The sequence below is a fragment of the Coffea arabica genome, chromosome 10c, assembly GCF_036785885.1.
Source record: "Coffea arabica cultivar ET-39 chromosome 10c, Coffea Arabica ET-39 HiFi, whole genome shotgun sequence".
Classification (NCBI taxonomy): domain Eukaryota; kingdom Viridiplantae; phylum Streptophyta; class Magnoliopsida; order Gentianales; family Rubiaceae; genus Coffea; species Coffea arabica.
In genome coordinates, this window is record NC_092329.1 from 10723429 (window position 1) to 10744210 (window position 20782).

The 20782-nt window shown below is 37.5% G+C and overlaps 1 protein-coding gene across 1 annotated transcript; it reads left to right on the forward strand.

Moving 5' to 3' along the window:
• Nucleotides 1-19449: 19449 nt before the first annotated feature.
• On the forward strand, nucleotides 19450-20514 carry LOC140015765 (uncharacterized). The gene is made up of 2 exons (XM_072068580.1): nucleotides 19450-19975; nucleotides 20450-20514. Exons 1-2 carry the CDS (start codon nucleotides 19450-19452, stop codon nucleotides 20512-20514), a joined length of 591 nt encoding a protein of 196 aa, XP_071924681.1.
• Nucleotides 20515-20782: the final 268 nt, after the last annotated feature.

Here is a 20782-nt window from a genome sequence, read left to right on the forward strand (position 1 = left end):
TCTTGGGTTATATGGAGGGCGAGGTCGGTTTTGGGGTGGATTTGATTGGGAAATTTGAAAAGGGGCTGAAGGTGGGTTTGGATAGCTTGGGCGAGGTCGAAGGTGGTGGATGTTGGTAGTATATACAGGATGCGGATTTGAGTAGTAAGGGTAATGGGGTTGGTAGATTGGGCTGTGTTGGTATCGGGGTCTGGGTGAAGGGTTTTGGTTCCAAATAAATGTTGCATCCCCCTCTTTCTTTTTGAACGGCGGCTTCTTCACATTGCTTCCCTGCCCTTGTAAAGCATCCAACTGAGATTTCAGGGCAGAGACATTGACAATCTTCCCGGCTCTCACAAAGTCGTCAAACTCTTCCAATTTATTCACAATTGCAGCAAAAGAACAACCAGTCATACGGAAAATTTCTTCGAAATATGGAGGATCATGCGCCTTTATGAATGTGCGAATAATTTCATCCTCAGTCATCGGTGGCTCCACCTTCGCAGCTATCTTTCTCCATCTCTTGGCATATGTCTTATGATCTTCAGATGGTCGCCTTTTCGTTCCTTCCAGAGTAGTCCGAGTTGGCGCTAGCTCACAGTTATACTCATATTGTCTAATGAAGGCATTGGACAGATCGAGCCAGGTCTTCACTTCCTCCGGCTTTAGGTTGGAATACCAGTCAAGCGCATCCCCTTCTAAGCTTTCTGGAAATAATCTCAACGGCAAATTCTCGTCATCCACTGGCTTGCCCAACTTGTTAGCAAACAAGCGCAGGTGCGTTTTAGGGTTGCTTGTTCCATCATATTTGTTGAATTTAGGGGTCTTGAACCCCACTGGCAGTTGCACGTTCGGAAACAGGCACAAATCATCATAATCCAACACCCCTTGTTTGCTTAAACCTTGGCTTTTCCGGATAAATTCATCAAAACGATCCAAGCGTTTAAGTAACTTCATATTAATCTGGGCAGACGACTCTCCCATTTCTGGCTTATTTTGAAAAGTGTGCTCCGGCACCACGGGCTCCGCGGTGGTTTGATAAAAAGCTGGTGGGTTCTGATGCATGTTTGGGTCGCTTTGAGGCTGAAATCCTTGACCATAAGGAGGGTAGAAAGGAGGATTTTGAGTAAAAGCATATTGCGGGTTAAAAGTTCCCTCAAAGGTGGTTTGAAATGGAGGAATAACAAATGGTTCGGATTGTGGTTGTGTAGCGGGTACAGGCTCAGGTTGCACTCCGCTACTAACGAGCTCGTCAATCAACTTCTTCTGAGCGGCCATTTCTGACGCCATTTCCCCAAATTTTGTGAGTAACTCTGTCAACTGAACCCCAGGACTTGCAGCTTCCGGCTGGGTAGTGGCAACGGCCTTATCGGATGATTCTGGTTGAGTACTCATGTCTACACGATTCCTTTGGGCCTTACTTCGGGATCGCGTAATAATGGGGCTTTTCCGAAAAGCTATTTTGAAATTTACCTGAAATGAAGAAAGAACTCCCTTAGATAAACCAATGATTACTGAATTTCTGCAATTTATTCAAAAAGAGAAAAAAGAAAAAGGCATGAGTTAGTAATTATTCGAAAAATTCGGATGCATGTCCTATGGGGGGGCCCTTTTTGTGCCAAGGGTAGGCCTAGCATGATGCAACACTTTCGGAATGAGACCCATTAATCAAACCTGTTATTTGACAAACACTTTGTGAGAAGGGATTCATTGCAAAAACCAAATACATCTGTTTACATCATATTGCGAAGGCGATTTTGTACAAGATCACCAAAGTTCCTAAGCCTATCTAGTACAGAGTCTTTACTCTCTCTAGTATATGGCATCTGGACACGTTCGGCTTGATCATATAATTCCCCACATTTCCGCTTCATCTCTTGGCGCCTTTCTCGCTCCTTCTCATATAACCTCTTGTTTTCTTCTGCCTTTCCTTTGTGCACTTCGATGGATTTCTTCAACTGTACCACCTCCATGTCCTTGGCTTTAATGATGGCTCTCAGCTTCTCAATTTCCTCATACGGCTCATGTTGCAACCCTTGCGTGGTGGAATCTTTCAACCAATCCTCGTATGGTGCGGTCATTACCCCCTTCTGTTTGAGCTCCGGAAGATAACGAATGCTTCTATCGTCGGATATTGTTCTCCAAGATTCAGTGATTTGACTCTTCATAGGGATCTCTTTTGGGCATACCCCCTGATCAAAGAAAATGGTGACTTCACTAAACTCGGAAATCGGTGGCGGCCCCTGAATGCGACCTAGTTGTCTGAGAAATCTTTTCGGGGTATATGAGATGATTCCTTGAGTTCCCAGCAAGAGAACACGTTTGGATTCCTTAGTGCGAAGTATCGGCTCAAAGCAGTCTGTCCAATCTAATACCCACCTAATGTTGAAATCTTGCAATGTTTCCAAGTAATCCACACATTCGGATGCGTTCTTAGGTAGATCTCCCTCGTTGACTCTTTTGGGATGTGTGATTACCCAATTATATCCAACCACCGGCAAACTATCGGCAACTGATGCTTGTCTCTTAAAATGTTCCGTAGCCCATATGTATAGAACCAAGTTCGCCCCATGGAAAAACTTTTCTCCCTTTCGACAACCAGTACAAGCTAAGAAAATATCTGCGAGAATGGTCGGGACTATAGAGCATTGCTTACCCTGAATTCCTAAGAAAAGGTCATTCACAATTTTTGCTGATTTGAAGGCTATCTTTTGATCTTTTCGCGGAAAGAGATAGGTCCCAGCCATAACTACCCCATATACTAGTAGCCTTTTGCGCTCCCATACGGCTTTGGAAGTGAACACAAAATCCGTCACATGCCTCTCGAATCCATCGCGTGGCGCAAATCGTTCAAACAGAATATTCACAGCGACGCCCTGATCTGACCCTCGTAGCACGGACTCTTTCAATCCTATAATTTGACAAAATTCGGCCTTGTCGGAAGCAAATGGAAGCACCAAGGCAGTTCCTCGTGTGGGTAAACCAAGGAGGCCAGCTACTTCTTCGAGTGTTATAGTCATTTGCCTATTGCCTATTCTAAAAGCAGTACACTCGGGGTCCCAAAGATGAACTAAAGCCTCTACCAAGTAATTGTTGGATTTGATCTGCTTAAAGTCTCCAATTGGTCCTAAAAATTGGGCTACTTGATTCAATTCACTAGGTAACATGAAGGTGGGCCATTGTTGAACCTCAGTCGACGGTATTAACAATTGGTAGATGCGGCGAGGGCAAGCCATCTGATAATGAAGAGGGTAGTTTGTCAATTACCTTACCTACGAGTCTCATTCCTCCAGTTATGCGATAACTTAAACGTGCAGTCCCTTGAAGGGTTAAATACCCATGGGACACAAAAGGGTTGGTTTTATTCCTAAAACGGGATTCCCTACGTGGCGTTCCCTTTCTAGGGTTTATGCATGATGCCATTTTATTAAAACAATAAAATATGCAATTTGAAATGAAACGTGACCTAAGGAACCCTTTATTTGCCAGAGTAGGCCTAAAACGGTATGGCATTATGAATTTATGAACAAAATAAACCATAATTTGTCAAACGTGCAATAGCCTATCTACAAGGGTAGGTCTTAAAAGAAGGTCATGCCAGACCTCTTATTTCTTAATGTTTGTGAATGCCAAAAACAAAAAACAAGGAAACGTGAGCTCAACACATAATCACATAACACATTTGGACAAATAGATAATATAAAAGGCAATAAAGATAAATAAGAAAAGAGGGTTGGGACCCCTCCCCTCGTGAATAGTGTCCCTAGTTCAGGATAATGGCTGACTCTACCCTAGGCAATTCTAATATGAATGCATGAGGCTTGGCTTACTAATGCATCTAGACTCGATAGGTCATAGGCCCCCGAGCCTTCAGACTTAGAAACCAAGGGTCATCAATCCCAAGGTTCTTTGTCGGTGGCTCGAGCGATTCCCCAAACACCGCTACGCACACATCGTGTCACGGCTACGTGTTTGAGTGAATCTATCAAAACTTCAATCTTCGACCAAAAGCTAAAGGCTATCAACCAATAGCTTTAAGCGGAAGATTGAGTGACCCATTGGAACATGCTACACACACATCGTGTCGTGATCACATGTCCAAGTGAGTCACCTAATCCTAATAGGGTGGAGTGGCGTGACAAGCCACTAAAGAAAAATAAAAGGGATAAATAATTAAAGCGTATGCACGTATGCTAGTGCTCGTTTGGAGGGGAGGGATCAAGAACCAACGCGAGGCTCTAAGGTGATGTCCCCCACCCAAATGCAATGCAAGCGCGAGATAAACAAGTAAACATACATCCAATCAACCAATCATACATTCACGAGCGAGGGAGTAGTTGGATACGCGTGAAATGCAAAAAATCCTAAAAAAGGAAAAAATGCAACCCTAAAACACCCAAATGTGATATATGAAAAGGTTAAAAGAAGAAAAAGATTGATTAAATCAAATTTGCTCGGACTCTCGAAAGTCCCCAGTGGAGTCGCCAACTGTCGCGCCCCTATTTTTTTTTTTGATAAAAATAAAAATGAATGGTTTGAGAAAGATGTATTTTGTGATTTGGAAAATGAATTGTGATTTAAAAGAAAGATGGGTCTAAATGGGACTTTTGAAACTGCGACGATTTGACCCAAGAAAAATAGTTCAAAAAGGGTTTTTTATATGAAAAATGGAGTCGCCACTTGGTATAGAGTTAGGGTGTACCAAGTCACCCAAAAAGTGAATTTTTAAGGAAAAAAGTAAGAAACCCTTTTGAACGACTCCTAGTCCACGCAAACAAAGAAAAAGATTCGGGAGTCACATTTGACGAAGGGGAAGGCAAGGATAAAAATCCAAGGCACCCCTTCGACCTAGCCAAGGCTAGTTGCGTTGATTTAATCAAAAATTTTCTTGTTTTAACCAAAGAATTTATTACATTTGGATGTGCTACATGAATGCAAAACCCTAGACCTAGGGGTATTGGGGGAAATTTCTCTTCAAAGGTTGAGTGGTGCCAATCACATTAATTGTGAAGCCCAATAACGATCCTTTGAAGAAGTCACGAATAATGCAAGTGAGATGCAAATGAAGGAAATGCATGTATGCAATGTGAAGGCATGAGTTTGAAAAAGTAATAAAAAACAAAGATGCATAAGTGAAAATGTGCACGTGAGTGGGCAAGGTATGGTATGTGCGATGGTAATATGAAGTGCATGTGCAAGTTATGATAAAAAGTGCTAGTGTGCAAGTGAAGGGATAAAGAGATGCACGTGTGCAAAAAGTGTTCGTGTGCAAGTGAAGGGATAAAAAGGTGTACGTGTGCAAATAGGAAGAAAAGTGTTATGATAGAATGGATGCATGAACCTAGGGAATTCATGCATAATGGGTACGGGGAGACCTAAATCGTGACTCAATTTGCCCTTTGATAGAGAGGATACAAGCGTGCTAAGGCTTAGAAAAAGCCACACTCGTCTATATCCCATATTTAAGGGGATTTTCACGCAAATGAACCCTAACTAGCATGAGATGCAAGTCCTAAAGTGAAGGGGAAGGGGTTTGAGGAACATACCAAATGATAAGCTAAGGAAAAATGCGTGATATGTGGTGATCATGCACTTAATGAAAAAGGGAAAAAAGAACCTATTGGGTCTAGCATTGGACTAGCCCATTCTATGAATTCCGACTAGCGTTGGACTAGTGGAAACGATAAAAGAAGCCACAACTAGCGTTGGACTAGTGTGGTGACGTACATTCATCCATTCCATTCATTTATACTTACGAAAAACGAGTAGACATGCGAATCACTTATAAACACGTAGCACATAACACTTAGCATGCTTGACTAGATGCAAAATCCTAATAAAGCATTTAACATATAACACATAGGCATGCAACCAAGCTAATGAACTTATTACATTCACTAACTAAAACAAAAGGGGAAGGGGAAAATGGACCAAATTGCTCGCCACAGCCCTATCTATTACAAGCCAAGAGGTGTACACATACCCCATTTAAAAGAATAATTTAATAAAAGCAAGAATGAATGAAATAATGGAACTAAAGAATGGTAATGAAAGCAAATTAGGCATGCGATTCACACTTAGCACATTGGATCACATAGGAGAGACAAAAGGGGTAAAAGAGATTATACCTCCCCGTTGGTGATACTAAGGAAGTAAACAAAGTCAACTTGGCTAGAGTCACCCAAGAAAAGACTAACTTAGGCTAAAATCACCAAAAACAAAAGATTAATGCACCAATTTAGTGATAAGATATAAACTAAATAATTTGAGCCCACCAAAACATCAAACTTTCTTCAATTGCAACTTAAAAATGGCCAAATAATGCATAATTCTCAAGCAAAAGCGAATCATTGATCAAATTTCTAAAATAGCAAAATATCGAGGACCCAAATGCAACTATTACCAAACATCCAAATCCAATTGAAACATTTAAGCATTTCAAAGGTCCCAAAAATAATAAAAGCCAAATAATGGTTCAAATTGCAAATACCTTAGGACTCAATTGCAAGAAATCAATACATATTTGGGCCTTTGTAGAATAAAAGGGAACTTGATGGGTCAAAGTGCTATTATAAGAACTCCTTTCATGCAAAAACATGCAACCTACGAAGGAAACTTGTTTCTGCAATTATTTCTTTCCTATGCTATTCGGCTTCAGCAAAACAACAAAACTACTCACGTTGTGTAATCTTCTTGTGAGTTTCTCAAAAAAAAAAAAAAAAAAAAAAAAAAAAATTCATCATTCATCAATGTTTCACTCCATGCATCGACTTATCTTCCATCAGATTCACAAGTTCCAAACGGACACGAAAATAAAATGCAGCAAAGATGCTAGGGAACAGACTTGCAGCGAACATACACATAGTGTCTCAAATGGAACAACAAACCAATCCCATACTTACGAACCTTAGCAACTACAAACGGGATGGCTATTGTTGCAACAAAGCCCAGGGAATTCTATCCCTGTTGCCGCAACTCAAAGCACCAAGACAACTAAGCATAAAAATTTGGAAGAGGCACTACAACCTTATTAATTTTTCCTCAATGATAACAGGTCATCAAAACAGGTTTTCTACATATTACTGCTATCATATCATGACATAGGGAGGAACCCAGATGTCTTTGGTATATAAAAATCCTCCAAACACACACTAAACCCCTCGGAATACAGATTTTCCATCAACAAGGGTGTCAAAAAAAATGAAGAATCTTAACACCTCCTTAGGACCTTTTGAGAAGAAAATAGATGTAATAACATCAATAAAAGTAGACTGCAATAGATCCCTATTAAAATCAAGTTTGATCAATTCGCTACTGTGAGTCAAGTATCTTTCTCCACTACACTCAAAGGAAGCAGGTAATAACAGCAAAAGCAAGAGACAAAGTGCAGCAAACATCCTTTCGGCAATTTCTGGTTCCAAATGCAGATTTCAGGAGCTCTTTGATCACAACTTCCCATCTAATCTCCAAAGAAACTTGAACTAAGCAACGAAACACATATCTTTCACATCCCAACCAACACCACTTATAAGGAAATCATGCAAGTTCTATGCAGGTCTACAGGAGGTATAAGTCTGCAATTTTTATGGCGGTTTCGGTTCTGTGAATGCCGAATGCCAATTTTCATCCCAAACATAAACTAGTTAGCTTCAACCAACTCAAATGTGGATCAAAACAGCGATGCAACCATTCATTCCTTCCATTTTTAATACCCAACTCTCATGTTTTAATGCAATGACAGAAGTAAAGAGTATGCAGCAAATCTGGAAAATGTTTTGTGACTTTCATGCTCTGAAACTTCGGCAACATCATGTTGCCAGTTCTAAAAATCATCTCAAACCAGAATCCAGCTAAAACTTATCATTAAGGTAGTATACTAAGCATGCAAAGGAAAAGAGTTGGTCGACACTTCTGCAAACAAACAAATTGAGACTATACAACTCAAACAGAAACAACCACATTTTACAACCCAAAAAATGCATTCCTCGCAGACCCCAGCGATGAACTTCAGTGGAACTTGCAAATCCATTAGGCAACACACTAAACCAATACTCTAACATGATTACCAAGAACAAATAGCAAACAACCATCAAGAGTGTCAAAATAGTCATGATTTCGGCAATTCTGCAACCTATTGCTGCAAAGTTGCAGCTTTAAACTCTTTACACAACCGCGAGGTATTCATGCATAGCAATTCGAGAAAATCATGATAGATTCGACACTCAACCAAATGCAAAAACTTGGGATAAGGGGAAAGGACTATCCAGCAAACTTTCGGGCATCAAATGCAATTACTACCTTAAACATGTAAGATGATCTTCATAAAGCAAGATTTAAGTGTTGGATTAACATCTATTTGATTAGATGATGAAGTCAGAAATTTCGGTCATTAGATGCTCAAGACAACCGTGGATAGCAGCCCTCTTTCCTAGCATAATTCTCACAAAGAAAATTCTGATAACAAACTACAATTCCAACTCTGCTCTCTCGGCCATCACACAGTTTTTTTTTCAACTTTTAGTCAGTCCTAAACAGAATTTTCCTTCGGTTAAAACCTTGTATTTGGCACTTAAATCTCACATGCACAACTACTGAACTGATTAGCTAGCATTTCCAGTCCAAATTCAGTTCGGTTATTACCAAGAATTCGTCAATCAACCAGCAATTTGTTCAGCTTCCCTCGGATGAGCTTGCATGCAAGCCGATTTTGTTTCATCTCTTCTTTTCTAGCTTAATCTGAGCTAACTAACTTCATGCAAGACTTAACCATCCAGTTCTTAGTTAGTTAATAACATTTAAAAGCTCAGATTACTCCAAGAAACAAGATTAACGCTGCATTATCCAAATCAGTTCTCGGCCAACTCATTTCTTTTGCAAAACAGATTTTCTCAGGTGGTAATTTCATCATCCAGTCGCACCATCCAACATGCAGACTCTTAATCTCTATCATCTACCATTAATTAGCTTAAATTTGGCTCAGAAATTACCTCTGTAACAACTCAGCTCACGCACAAAAAAAATCTGAAAATTTTTCTTCCTTCCTCTCGGCTTCACGCACCAGTTCGGTTCGCGGGTTGGTGTTGCAGCTGCGGTTGTTGAAGTGGGTGGATGATCGCAGTTGGTTGAGGGTGAAGGGTGCAGAAATGGGAGGAACTCACGCAGTGTCTTCCTTTCCGTTGCTCTAGCTCACGGTCTGGACAGAAGGGAGAAGAAGAAAGATTGCAGCTCGCTGTTTTCTTTCCTCTCGCGGTGCTTACCAGGTAAGTCTCTCTCTCTCTTTTGGTCTTGGTCCGAAGCTAAAAAAAATGTGGAGTGGAACTGGAATGTTCTTTGTGGTTTAGGCTGAGGTAGTGGAGTGGAGCTGGAATGTTCTTTTTGGTTTTTGCTGAGGTAGTGGAGTGGAGTCGGTAGTTTATAAGATGTAGTGCTGCAGTGGAGAAATGGATCCGGCAGAAAATGGAATTGTGATCCTTTTTTTTTTTTTTCTTTTTCTCAACTTAATAATTTAACAAAAATAATAGTAAAACTAAATAATAATAGAAACAACAATTTTAATTACAAACACATCAAAATCAATCAAACTAGAAATAACAAAATTACCATTTTCGATCTTTTCTTTCATTTTCATCATTTTTCATCATTTTTTCCTTCTTTTCTTTTTCAAAATAAATTAACAAAAATAAACCAAAATGCCAAAAAAAATTAAATTTGAATGTATTTTTGTGAACAATTTTCCTTTTTCTCCTTTTTTTTCATGATTTTTCTACGCTAAAACTTAAAAAATAAAAATAGAAACTAGAAACTAAAAAAAAAAAAAAACTAAAAGTAACCACGACAAATGAGAATAAAAAGTAAAAGAAATTACACCAAAAATTTGGTGTCTACATTCGTGGCACACTACATCCTATACTTAACTTTTTGTCCCACATTTTACCTAAGCCCCATTACAACCCTATTAAAGCCCCTTTGATTAGTGTATTTGGTTCATTTTTGAGTGGTGAAGATGTGATAAATGTATAAGTCTATGGTAATGCCATTCCATGATGTTGATTTGAGCGTTTCTAGTATTCATACACTTTCTTGGAGGTAACGAGTATTACTGTTCATATTCTTTTTGGATTCCTACCTATCTAATATGTTCTAATTTTGGTGACATTGTCAGGAGTACAAGATGCTTGTGTTAGTATAGATTACTGCATAACCTTTGCTTTCTTGATTGTATTTCTGAGCTCCGAAATGCTTGAGAACAAGCATTATTTAGGTGCAGGGGGATTTGATAGAGCGATTATTGAGCATATTTTGCGCCATTATTTCGTTTTAATTTTAGCTACTTATGGTTCTAAGAATTGAGATTTTGCTCATATTTGATATTTGTGTGACTTGTAGGGGTTTGGTGTAAAAAAGTAATCTTTTGGAGTAATTTTTGGGAGACCTTTTATCTCAGGGCGTGGCCACTCCAGAAATTGGAGAAGGTACCCCAAGCCGGACCCGCGGGATTAATTGCAGCAGAGCCAACTAAGGATCTCGGTCCACGTGAACCCGAAGCACTGGATCAGAACCTTTAAACAAAAGCTTTGTTCCTGACCCCTTTGTGGATTTCTCCTGGCGGCGCTAATTAGAAGATATAAATAGGAAAAGGCCAGATTCACGAGGGGAAAATTTTTTTAGCTTTAGTTTTCTTTTCACGCAGCAGTCAAACGTTGTAGACTTTTCCTTGCTTTTTGGCTTTTACGCTTTAGACTCTTTTGCTCTTGCTTCGGCTCTGTACAAATTCTCGTGGGTGTTGTGTTGAACTTTGGGCTTCAGTACGAACATCAACGCAGAGACAAGGAAGACTTTTTCCTTTTTCTTTCTTCGGTATTTCATCGTTCCAAATTCTGTGATGTTTGTGTGGATGGAATCAATTAACCCACGTGTGATTGACACGATGAGGAGCGGCTAAATTTTTCCTCTACCCAAAAGTCGACGCGAGGGCGCGGCCCATAATAATTGTGAGATCTAATCGAATTTTCATTATTTCTTCCAATCTGTTGCTATTCGTGCGTTCTCTGAATTAATTGTTCATGGGTATTTTATTAATTGAATATCAACGGCCGGATATGTGATTTAATTCAATAGCCTACTATCACATTAACTGAATTGGATCCGTAATTGTTCGTTTGGTTGATAACTAGTGACAACCATCATAATTAGTTTTATGTTGGAGAAACGCAGGATCTAATTTAAATAAACCCTCTTAGCGTGTCTATTGGTTAGGGTTGGGTTCTTCTAGTTCTAATGCAATTGGATGATTAAATTCCTAAGGTCGTACTTAGGGTTGTTATCTGGTTAGAGAAGCAGTCAACGGTCGTACCTTGGCTGTCGAAAAGGTAAGGAAAAACTGGCTGTCAGAGCTTATTGATAATTATAACCAACCTAGTGATAAATGGATGAAATATCTTTGCATCGATGAGCATTTAATTGGACCGTGCCTGAGCAGTTGATCTTTTGGGTAGAACTTTTATTAATTGCTATTTTTAGTAAATTGTGCTTTGTGAGTTAGTTTTGAATTTTGTTTGTTTTATTTCATTTTTATTTGCCTCCCATTGAAGACCCCCCACTTGTCTTAACTCGAAAGGAAACGAATTATCCCCAGTTCCTGTGGATTCGACCCTACTCACCGCTATATGTAAAATTTACATTTTTCTCGAGTAGATATTTATTATTGTACAGGCTCGACACCTGTCAGAACTAGAAAAATGTCAACAGGTGCAACATATATACAGGAAAAAGTTAAAAAGAAAAATTCAAATTAGGGTCATATGGTGAGCATGAAACTATTACTCAGAAAGAATAGTTGTACAACTGGTGGAATCCTCGCAATTTTATCATACTAGTTCATAACTAGTAAAACCCTAGTAATTGCGCCTAGGAATGGTTAGTTTGTTGCCTCCTAATACAAAAAAGAATTGTTAATGAAGCAAAAGAAGTTTTCTTTATCCATACATGCATTTGATTTCAAAATGAAATACTGACAAACATTATGCATTCGATTTGATAATCTTGTACAAAGGTGCGAATATTTTTTACACAAATCAACTTTTAGTATGAAAATTAATATTGGTGGTTTAATTAATTCTATTGAATTTTGTGGAGTTTGCATTACAAAAAAATGTTCAGCAAGACTTATATTTTTTGGAAGTGAACTTGCTGAACCTTTTTTTAAAATATTTCAGCAGGATCACTATGGTGTAAGATTCGTTTTGTGATCAGTAATTTTCTTCTTTGTAATCCTGCAGGTTTGGAATTAAGATACCATTGAAATCAATGATGGAACCAATAAGGGCTAATGGGGGATATAGCCCCCTTCCCAAGTTATAAAAATTTTAATTGTGTGTTTTTTCCAACGGTATTCTCTTTATATATATATTGAACTTGATAATACAAGATGTTAGTTACAAAAGTGGACATTGGTCCTATTATCCTCCTGTATACTCTCTTTGAGCCACAGAGGGAACTTTGTTTCCATATTACATTGGAAACAAGTTTAGTTGCAAATTATGCCATTTTATAAGCACATCTATTTCCATCTCTATACACAAAAGAAAAAGTACAATATTGGAACATGTCACTCAATTGTCTTATATCTTCCATTATGGTGGCTATTGGTGATTCCTCCATGCACCACTTGTGGATTTTTTCAATAACAGCTTTGTAATCAGATTGCATCTCTATTCTCTGCCACCTAGATTGCATCTCACACACACACCCAGCATGTGTGTGTGAATTAACTACATTTGAATTAATTTTTTCTTTAAAAAGTTATTTATTTTTTACATCCCTTTATAATTAAAGTTAATATTTTATATTTTTAGATGTCATCTATTTAAATAGATGAAAATTATTTTAAAATGAAATACTTACAAACATTATGCATTCAGTTTGACAATTTTGCACAAAGATGCGAATATTTTTACATCAATCAACTTTTAGTATGAAAATCAATATTGGTGGTTTAATTAATTTTGTTGAATTTTGTGAAGTTCATACTTCAAAAAAATATTTAGTGAGACTTGTATTTCTTGGAAGTGAACTTATTGGATCTTTTAAAAATATTTTAGTGGGATCACTATGGTATAAGATTCGTTTTGTGATCAGTTGTTTTCTCCTTTATAATCTTACAGGTTTGAAATTAAGACGCCATTGAAATCAATGATGGAACCAATGTAGGCTAATGGAGGCCATAGCCACCTCCCTAAAGGTTTAAAAATTTTAATTCATATTGTGTAAATATTTGTATAAAATAATGTTGGCCTTCCTAATTTTTTACAATTTTAGTTTATATTATAAGAATATATATATATATATATATATATATGTATATATGTGTGCGTGTGTGTGTGTGAATCAACTACCTTCAAATTAATTTTTTTCTTAACAAAGTTATTTGTTTTTTACATCCTTTTATAATTAAAATTAATATTTGATATTTTTAGATGTCATATATTTAAATAAATGAAAATTATTTTGAACATAACACATAAAAATAATTATGTTAGGAAAAATTTTAGCCCCTCTAGAAAAAAATCTTGGTTTCTTCATTGATTGAAATGCTTGTAAGTGAGATTCATCCATGGTGAGAGTATAATACATAGTCTTTTTTTTTCACTGTATTTAATTTGTGTGATGACAAATGAAAATAGGTAAAATGGGTTAGTGATCATCAGTTTTGTAAATGATTATGCGTGTAAAATACATTATGACAATAAGATACATAGAATTGTGAAAATTGTAATTCAAACAAGTTCTTAAATTTTGGATATGTGACTTTCGTAGTTGTAAGTTTCTTAAATTAATAGTTAGTTATTGCTATCAGTAATGTGATAAGTGGAAAAACAATCTCCCCAAATTTTACATGGGAGATTGATAGTTTAGTTCTCCTATAAGAAGCTTTGCTCTCTGTGGGCCTTCTCCTTGTTAGTGCAGGCTGTCCTCTTCCCTAGTTTCTAGTCGAAGTTCAACACTTTCCATCCCTATTTTGACCTTTTCAAACAACTATTCTGTTCCATTTTTAATCAGTTTCCATTCCAACTATCACTCAATTTGATTCCCGTTTGCCATACTTTTTTCCTCGATGTCTTTTATCTCTGTTGTGGTTTTATTTTTTTCAAAAATGAAGTCTTTCATTTTCTTTGGGTCATGCAAGTTTGTAGAACGTGATTCATTCAGCAGTCTTATACAATTTGTGCTCCTTTCGAGATTGTATCTTTTGTCTCGGCTTCCATGGTTGAAGAACTGGAAAGAATGTGTGAAAAACTACATCTTCGTGATGATGAAGAAGAAGTAAATTTATTGCTAGACGATGCGGATGATATTGAAGATTCTTTAAGCGAGTTGTGCATCTTAGGCAAACTTTTTACCAGAAAGCTATTCAATGGTGAAGCGCTGATGGCTACTATGAAGAAGGTTTGGAACCCATCCAAAGGTCTCACCCATACTTCATTAGGAGATAACCTTTTTATTTTTTAATTTAATGACATGCTTGATAAGAAAAAAGTTTTCTCCGGTGGTCCATGGTGTTTTGATGATAATTTACTAGTCATCAGTGATTATATCAGCAACGTCCAGCCAACCAACATTAAACTTGACACCTACTCCTTTTAGGTGCGTGTATATGATCTTCCATTGAGTTGGTTGAATGCCAAAATAGCAGAATATCCTAGCAATAAGTTAAGGGTCTATGAAGGCTTTGAATCAAAAGGTGGCTTGTTTGTCTGGGGAAAATTCCTTCGTATTGCGTGAAAATACATCTTGAATCTCCTCTTAAGCGAGTAATGCATATGTTCATTGAAGGCAAAGTACACAATGTGTTTTTTCAATATGAAAGGCTCCCTATATTATGCTTCTATTGTGGAAGGATTGGCCATGGTAATCAGGATTGTGAATTGAAGCTTGATGTAGCAACCTATGAAACTGGTGATCCGCAATATGGAGGATGGCTTCGAGCTAAATTGGAAAAATTATTTTCTAGCCAACAACATTCACGGCCAGCTGCAATGATAAGCAATAATGAGAATCGCGTGCCACAAGGAACGGATAAGGGAAAGAGATCAACTAAATCCTCATCACCTCTCTGTTTTGAATTTTCAAAGTCTAATCATATCCAATCTCCAAATCAAAGGTAAATCTTCTGCCTCTGCCTCTACCTCTAATAATTTTGATCTTATCCAACTTAAATAAAAAAGTATAGCAGCTAAATGGACAACCAATAAATCCTCTGCTTTTTCAACCCAACCCACCAATGACTCTTTTCTCCTCCCCATTACACCACGCAATAAACCCAAACTGTCTGCCCCTTTGGATAACAACATACCAGTTCAAACCAACATGAAACCAATCACCTAATGCTTCTTTCACTCCAATAGTTCAATCAAAAAACCAAATATTCCAGGACAAATTCTCTGCTTTTCTAACTACCTCAAGCCAGTTGCGAAATGCGACTCTCACTCAACACAAGAGCTATGGTCTTATTACATCCTCAATAATTTCTGACCCTGTTCCCTCCTCATCTGAGCCACCTATTCATACAACATCCAATAATCTCACCTCCACTCCTGCGCATACCCAACTATCTGAAAACATAAATCCCAATATCTCTTTCCCTAAACCAATCCTCCTAACTACTTCCCCAGCTTTTCCTGGCAAACTTCTACAATAAACCCAAACTACAAACAACTCCTCCATTCTTATCAAAACATCATAGATCTTCCTAGTTGATGCAACCCTAGCTGAGCAAAAAAAACATTCCGATATCTATAAACTTCGGGCTCCGGCTAGTACCTTAAAATAGAGAGAGTGCACTGACAGTCTCAAATCAAGTTTGACGTGTTCTACAGATCAATCGTTTCAAAAAAGGTTATTAGGCAGTAAGGTGAAACGTCCTAATAATTTTTCCCTCTTTGAGGATGTTGATATAGTGCTATCTCATCACACGGTATATCAACGGCGGAGGCTAGTCACTAGCCCTGTCGAGAATCATGAGTCTTTTAAATTGGAACTATTCGCGGCTGAAAAATCTCTGTATAGTTCATGAACTCCGGAGTCTTATCCGGAGGGGAAGACTTTCAATTATTTTTTTGATAGAAACTAAGTGTTCTAGTAAATTTGTGGAGAAATTAAAGCAGCAACTTAGATGGTTTGGTATTGGTGTAGATGCAAAGGGCACTTCTGGTGGGTTGGTTCTCTTGTGGAAAAAAGTTCTTGACATATCATTGAACTGCTTTGCAAATAGTTTTATTGATGCCAAAGTTCATATGCCAAATTATACAAGGTGTTTAACTGGCTTCTACGGATATCCTGATGCTTCAAAGCGAAAATATTCCTGGAATTCTCTTAGACAACTGAGCACACAATCTCGGCTCCCCTAGCTTTGTATTGGTGATTATAATGAGGTCCTTAGCCAAAATGAGTTTCAAGGTTCTGGTCCATGAATTGGCAAATCATGAATTTTCGTCAGGTTTTGATGGATAATGATCTACATGATTTGGGCTATGAAGGTTTCACTTATACATGGTGCCGTAGTCGGACATATCCAGATACAATTAGGGCGAGACTGAATCGTGCTTGTGCAACTCAAGATTTTCTGGACTTATTTCCTGAGTCAAAAATCAAACATGTGCAGTCTATATTCTCTAATCATTTGCCTATAGTTTTTAGCTTTGAGAATTTCATTAAATTTTCAAAGACTAAAAACGAGGTGAAGAGATTTAAATGTTTTATGTTCAAAGCCATGTGGATAAAGGCGAATGATTGTGAAAATGTAATTCGTCAATCTTGGGAAAGTACATCTGCAGATAATGCTTGTGTTAATTTGTTAAAGAAAACTAATGAATGTCGAATGGGTCTTACAATGGAGCAAATCAAAATTTGGTAATGTTTGTTCTGCAGCAGATGACCTAAGGAAAAAGATTGCTAAGCTACAGCAAGGGATTCTCTCTGATGTTGTTAAGGCTCAAATTGGGACTTTAACAAATCAATTAGAGGATATTTTGGATCGGGAAAATACTATGTGGAAGCAAAGCAGTAAAACTCACTGGTACCAAGAGGGGGATCACAATACAGCTTTTTTCCATGCACAAGCATCCAAGAGAAGAAAGCAAAATTAGATAAATGGCCTTTTCAATGATGCCGGGTAGTGGTGGAACTCCCATGATGATCTGGAGAACATTATCTTAGACCATTCTGGATCCATTTTTTCCAGTTCAAAGCCATCTCCTGAGATAATTGATGCAGTTTTACAAAGGGTGCAACCTAAGGTATCTAAATGAATGAATTATTCATTGATGCGAATGTACTCAACTTTTGAGGTAACAAAAGCTTTAAATAAAATGCATCTTTTTAAATATCCTGGTCCTGATGGCATGTCCCCAATATTTTATCAGAAATTTTGGCATGTCGTTAGTCAGGATGTAGTAAAAAGTGTTCTTGACTTCCTGAACAATGGGCTTTTTGATGATCAATTGAATTTCACTTACATTGTGCTTATCCCAAAATGCCAATTCCATCCAATATAACTCAATTTCATCCAATTAGTTTATGTAATGTAGTTTATAGGTTAGCTTCTAAGGTTATAGCTAATAGATTAAATAAAGTTCTTTCAATAATTCTCTCACCCTTTCAATTTGCTTTTATTCCTGGTCGTTTCATTATAGATAATATCCTGATCGCTTACGAAGTTAATCACTCTCTTAAATCAAAGTCTGCAGGCAAAGAGGGATCCATGTCCATTAAATTGGACATGAACAAAGCTTTTGATAGGGTTGAGTGGCCTTTTCTTAAAGGAATGATGTTGGCTTTAGGTTTTCATCCATCTTTTGTTGATCTTATTTCCAATTGTTTTTCTACTGTTTCTTATTCTTTTTAGCTCAGTGGTGTTCAATTTGGTTATCTATGGCCACAATGGGGCATTAGACAAGGCGATCCAATTTCTTTGTATTTATTTCTTATATGTGCAAAGACTTTTTCCTATCTATTACAAGAAGCAAAGGCTTGTGGTAAATTGTTAGGAGTTTGAATAGGACAGAGTGGCCCCAAGCTTTCTCATTTATTATTTGTAGACGATACTTTGTTATTTGGCAAAACGACACTACAAGAAGATCGACATATTCAGGATATCTTGCAACTATATAAGGAAGCTCTTGGGCCAGCGATCAATCTTGAGAAATCAGTTGTGGTTTTCAGTAGTAACACAGATTTATCAACCCAACAAGATATCACTTAGTTCCTGAATATTAAAGAAGTGGTTGCACATGAAAAATATCTTGATCTTCCTACCATTATTGGATGCTCCGAATGTGAGGTATTCTCTTCTATCAAGGATAGAATTTGGCAATGAATTCAAAGATGGAATGAACAATGGTTATCAAAAGGGGGAAAAGAAATTTTGCTGAAAGTAGTAGTTTAGGGAATTCCCACATATTCGATGTCTTGTTTCAAATTTCCAGATTCTTTGCTAATGGACATCCAATCAATAATGAGCAATTTTTGGTGGGGTGATGGAAATAAAGCTAGACCAATTCACTGGGTTAGTTGGGATAAGCTTTGAAGCCGAAAAAGAAGATGGAGGAATGGGTTAGGTTGCTTAAGGCTTTTAAGCTTGGATTGTTATCTAAGTAAGCCTGGAGCATATATTGCTACACAACCATCTAGCCTTTTTCATCGGGTATATAAAACTAAATATTTTCCCAATACTGATTTCTTCCAGGCTCAAGAAGGATCACGGCCTTCTTGGTCTTGGCGCGGACTATGTGAGGTTAGGAAGTATACTGAAGCTGGAAGCAGATGGCGAGTTGTTTCTGGCCAGTCTATCAAAATGTAGAAAGATAGATGGCTTCCATGGCCATCTACTTTTAAAATCGTGTCACGGTCTATTGCATTGCTGGAGAATTCCACAGTTGATCACCTAGACTACGAACGAAAGACTTGGCGAGTTGACTTATTGCAGGAAATTTTTTGGCCTGAGGAGATTGTATTAATTCAAAGCATTCCAATTGGAGATGCTCACAATAGGGATAAGCTAATCCAGCACTTTTCAAAGAATGAATCTTTTACTGTGAAGAGTGCGTATCACTTGATCAAGGAGCAATCTTCTAATTGGGAGAATTTGCCATCGAGCAGTAGTACTCTAAAGCAAAGTGTTTGGTGTCGGCTTTGGCACTTGAATCTTCCTGAGAAAATTAAAATTTTCTTATGGAGGGCATGTAAAGATATACTGCCAACCAGCACAAAACTCAATACTAAAGGGCTCCATTTAGATACCTCTTGCCCTTTATGTCTCGCTCTAGTTGATGATGTTGATCATACCTTCTTAACTTGTCCTGTAGCTATGCAATCATAGGCACATAGTTTCTTAAGCCAGTAAGTTCAAATGCAATTGGCTGATCAGATAAATCTTGGCTTCCCAACCTTCTTTTGTGACTATCAAGCAAAGAGATGGAATTGGTGGGTGTTATTCTTAGAGATTTATGGAATAATAGGAAAGGAGCAATCTTTGATGGGTCCTACAGAGATCCTCTTAGCTTGGTCTCCCTGTCCATAGCATGTCTAAAACAATTCCATGAAGCAAATTCCAAAGACAAGTTCAATACGCCTACCTCTCTCCAATCATGGTTATCAATAGGTCATTGGATACGACCCAATGCAGGTTTTGTTAAGGCAAACTTTGATGGAGCTATGTTTATGGATGATAAATTATCAGGGGTTGGTGTTATTATCCAAGATGATAAAGGAAGGTTCATTGCTGGTCTTTCCAAAAAAATTCTTGGGATATTGGAACCAAATGCAGTTGAATCATATGCGGCCAAACATGCTATTCAATTCGTATATGATTTGGGTTTCAATAAGATTGTTTTGGAAGGAGATTCACAAAAAGTCATCAAAATGCTGGACTGTTTGGAATTTGACGATTCATTGCCTTATGTCAAGATTTCATGTGTTGGGAAGTTTCATAGATTTCTAGGTCATTTAATGTTCCTGCTCATAACCTGGTTAAGTATGCCGTTAATCTTTTAGATTCTTGTATATGGAGAAACTCTCCTCCATCTTTTATTAGTTTTGCACTTGTTGCAGATTTGATCTCATGATTAATTAAATTATTCTATTTTATTACCAAAAAAAATAATGTGATAAGTGTGAGTATTGCTATCAGTAATATGGTAAGTGTTAGTAATAAATGTGAGACATGAATTGAAATTTACAGATATCATTTTGCAGGGTGGTTATTATCTGTTAGTTAAAATTTAGGAGTTTTAATTTTGTGGATTAGTGGGTCACGTAAATTTAAGAGTAGAAAGGGATAAGGAGAAGATAAGGGTTATTGAATTAAAATAAATCTAAAATTATAGTAAAAAAGGATTCAGATTTTTGACACTTGTGGAAGTTCCTCGTCAAAAACATGCTCTCTAATACTGTTTGTTTAAGATTGTTTAATTAGGTGGAGGAGGAGGCTTTGCGCAAAACATGCAACACTGGCATCGGCTTTCAGGAGGTTTAGCCTGATCACATCAACATTTTCGAGAGGATCTGGATGGAAACTGATCTCGAATTCCCATCATCTCCATATTTATCGTAGTGTTGATATTTGAAGGGAAAGCTAACGAGCCAGTGGACTGGAATACAGGAAAAAGAAAACAAAGATTCAAGCCATTAGAATTATCATGATTGTACACGTTATATATAATATGAATATTTGCCCTTGTGAACTCTTGTAGGTACAAGATTTAAGATCATTAAATCATTAAAGAGAGTGATATTATTAGCGTTTTGA

Coding starts and splice junctions, on each gene's coding strand:
- LOC140015765 (XM_072068580.1), top strand. CDS start 19,450: ATGGAATTGGTGGGTGTTATTCTTAGAGATTTATGGAATAATAGGAAA. Junction 19,976..20,449: donor GAAGTTTCATAGATTTCTAG/GTCATTTAATGT, acceptor TTGTTTAATTAG/GTGGAGGAGGAGGCTTTGCG.